The sequence below is a fragment of the Geospiza fortis genome, unplaced genomic scaffold (genome assembly GCF_000277835.1).
Source record: "Geospiza fortis unplaced genomic scaffold, GeoFor_1.0 scaffold403, whole genome shotgun sequence".
Classification (NCBI taxonomy): domain Eukaryota; kingdom Metazoa; phylum Chordata; class Aves; order Passeriformes; family Thraupidae; genus Geospiza; species Geospiza fortis.
This window is the reverse complement of record NW_005054336.1, coordinates 584,871-587,198: the sequence shown is the minus strand read 5'-3', so window position 1 is coordinate 587,198 and position 2,328 is coordinate 584,871. Positions and strand designations below refer to the sequence as shown.

The following is a 2,328-nucleotide window of genomic DNA, read 5'->3' as shown; positions in this document are numbered from 1 at the left end:
AGAAGCAGCAGCAGCAGCAGAAGCAAGAGTAGTAGCAGCAGCAGTGACAGAAGTAGCAAGAGCAGCAGCAAAAGCAGCAGCAGCAAAAGCAGCAGTAGCAGCAGTAGCAGCAGCAGGAAGTCATCAAGTCATCACAGCCATGGGCATCACTCGAGGCATGTGAATGGCAGCAGCAGCAGTGAGTCACTGAGCCACCACAGCCATGAACATCATTCAGGACATCTGGAAGGTGGCAGCAGCAGCAGCAGTGCATATTCCAAAATATGGGTAATTTTGTCAGTAAATCAACTGATGCTACTAATCTCGCTCCTGATGGTGGCTGGCTTTGCATGACAAGTCAGGATATTAGGAGCTGACCAGTAGATTTTAGCAACATAAAATTGAAAAATTTATTCTACAAACACACCTGCAATGATTGGCACAGATGTCTACTTAATCTCAAAAATTTTCACAAGTTTGTTGAATATTTTGTTACTGTCAGGAAATGGGGTTTTTGACAATATGCTGTCCATAAACATTGCATATTTCTGTCGTAATTTTGCGGTAGAAACATTAATGTTTTATATAAATGACTTCATCTTGCATTATGTTCTTGTGACTAAGCATACAGAACTATGTATGAATGATAATCAGTAAATTTCTTATTTAATTTCCAGTTCTTAGATTTTCATAAAATTGCAGCATTTCTTTTCCTCTGAGACTTCTAATCTTCTTGTTTTTGTCATTTTCAAAGGAAGCTCATGAGATTTATCAGTACCGCTTTAAATCAGCACACAGACAAGAAAAGGTGAGTTTTTCTTTCCTCACTAAAAGACGTATGGAATCAGTCAAGAGTCAAATGGAGATTTTAATGGCAACTTGTTATCTTTATTGAGGAAAATTACTGTACTGATAACATTAGAACCCTGGTGGTTCTTCTGAGATGGGTAAAGACAGAGAGCTGTGTTCCCTTTTTTGCTGTGCACATGAAGCCACTTGTGGCTCTGCAAAGGAGCTGCAAAGCCTCTTCCAAAGCAATCAAACAGGCTGGAGCTGCACACTTTGGAGGAACCATGAGAAGCTTGATTCGTTTGATTGGCTTTAATCACCTGGTTTCTTGGGTTGGAATCACTGCAGGTACACGAGGATAGTGATGTGGACAAATCTAGAAATATACCTTATTTTATAGTATTTTCGTTGAGCAGATTCTTACTAGGGCATGAGCCAGCCAGAGCAGTGTACTTGGCACTAGTGCTCCTCAAAAATTAACATTTGAGCAGTGTGTGTCCACTCAGATGCTCCTTTCCATTCAGTTGGTCCATTCAGTTCATCAGGCCTGTGCAGAATTTCTGGTCTTTCATATTGAAGTGAGAAGCTGATAAAATCTGACTTGCTTTGATCCATTGTTTTTTCATACAGGGAATTCTCATCTAGGTATGGTCCTTATGGACCGTGAAGAGTCAGATGTTTGGGGAAACAAAATTTTTCAGAGTTAGATCCTACATAGTAAGCAGGACAAAGCCAAGTGCCATGAGAGAGAGTATTGTTCAGGATGGCCTCATGCAATTTCTTCACACATGCTTTAAAGTTACCCTCTTAAGCCTGTTGTGGTTTGATTTTTTTGGGTTCTTTTTTGCAGGTCCCAAAAAGTAAACTCCCAGATGACCAAACTGACAGCTCACATTCCTCTGCCAGATCCAGTCACGCCACATCTCGAGCTTCATGGGTTAGTTGCATCATTTTTAGGGGGTTTTGACAGCTTGGAATAATGTCAGAGTGGCTGTGCACTGACAGTAATTGTAAATAATAATAACTACAATAATCATGGGAAGGGAGAAATGCCAACCTCTTGAGTCTCAGGTATCAGTCAAGACATGCACCATAGCTCCCACATGCACTTTCCTCAGCAGTGAGGATCCTTCTTACTTGCATCACAACCCTTCCCTCATGGAAATCCCACCCAACAGTTGCCTGCAGAGACTCATTTTGTGACCTCTGCTGCCTGGAGGGAGATTGAGGCGCTGCAGTGCCATGTGAGGACACTGGTGGTAGTAAAAGGCATGTTCCAGAGGGGGCATGGAGCACCTGGGCTCCTCACCACCAGGCAGATGAGTGCAGGCTTGAGAATGATGAAGATATTGAAGGTCATGATGCACTTCAGGCTGTTCTCCAAGGGAAGGGGTTCTTGATGTTGGAGAAAATTTCCTGGATTATATTCTGTGCTGAGTTGCTGTGCAAATACAAAACCTGACTGGCCCACAGAACTCACAGCCCAAGTGTGAGCAGAAAGCCAGCACAAGACCCAGACAGATAAACAAGAGAAGATGAGTGGGGGATGTTTCTGCTGTG

General features: G+C 42.7%; 1 protein-coding gene across 1 annotated transcript in view; it reads left to right on the top strand.

Moving 5' to 3' along the window:
* LOC102041050 (vitellogenin-2-like) overlaps positions 1-2,328 on the top strand; it is a 23,982-nt gene that overhangs the window by 13,768 nt on the left and 7,886 nt on the right. The window contains 4 exon segments of the mRNA XM_031057899.1: positions 1-19; positions 21-267; positions 734-787; positions 1,619-1,705. The exon segment at positions 1-19 is cut by the window's left edge and continues 451 nt beyond it. Of these exon segments, the coding sequence (XP_030913759.1) occupies positions 1-19; positions 21-267; positions 734-787; positions 1,619-1,705 (407 nt within the window).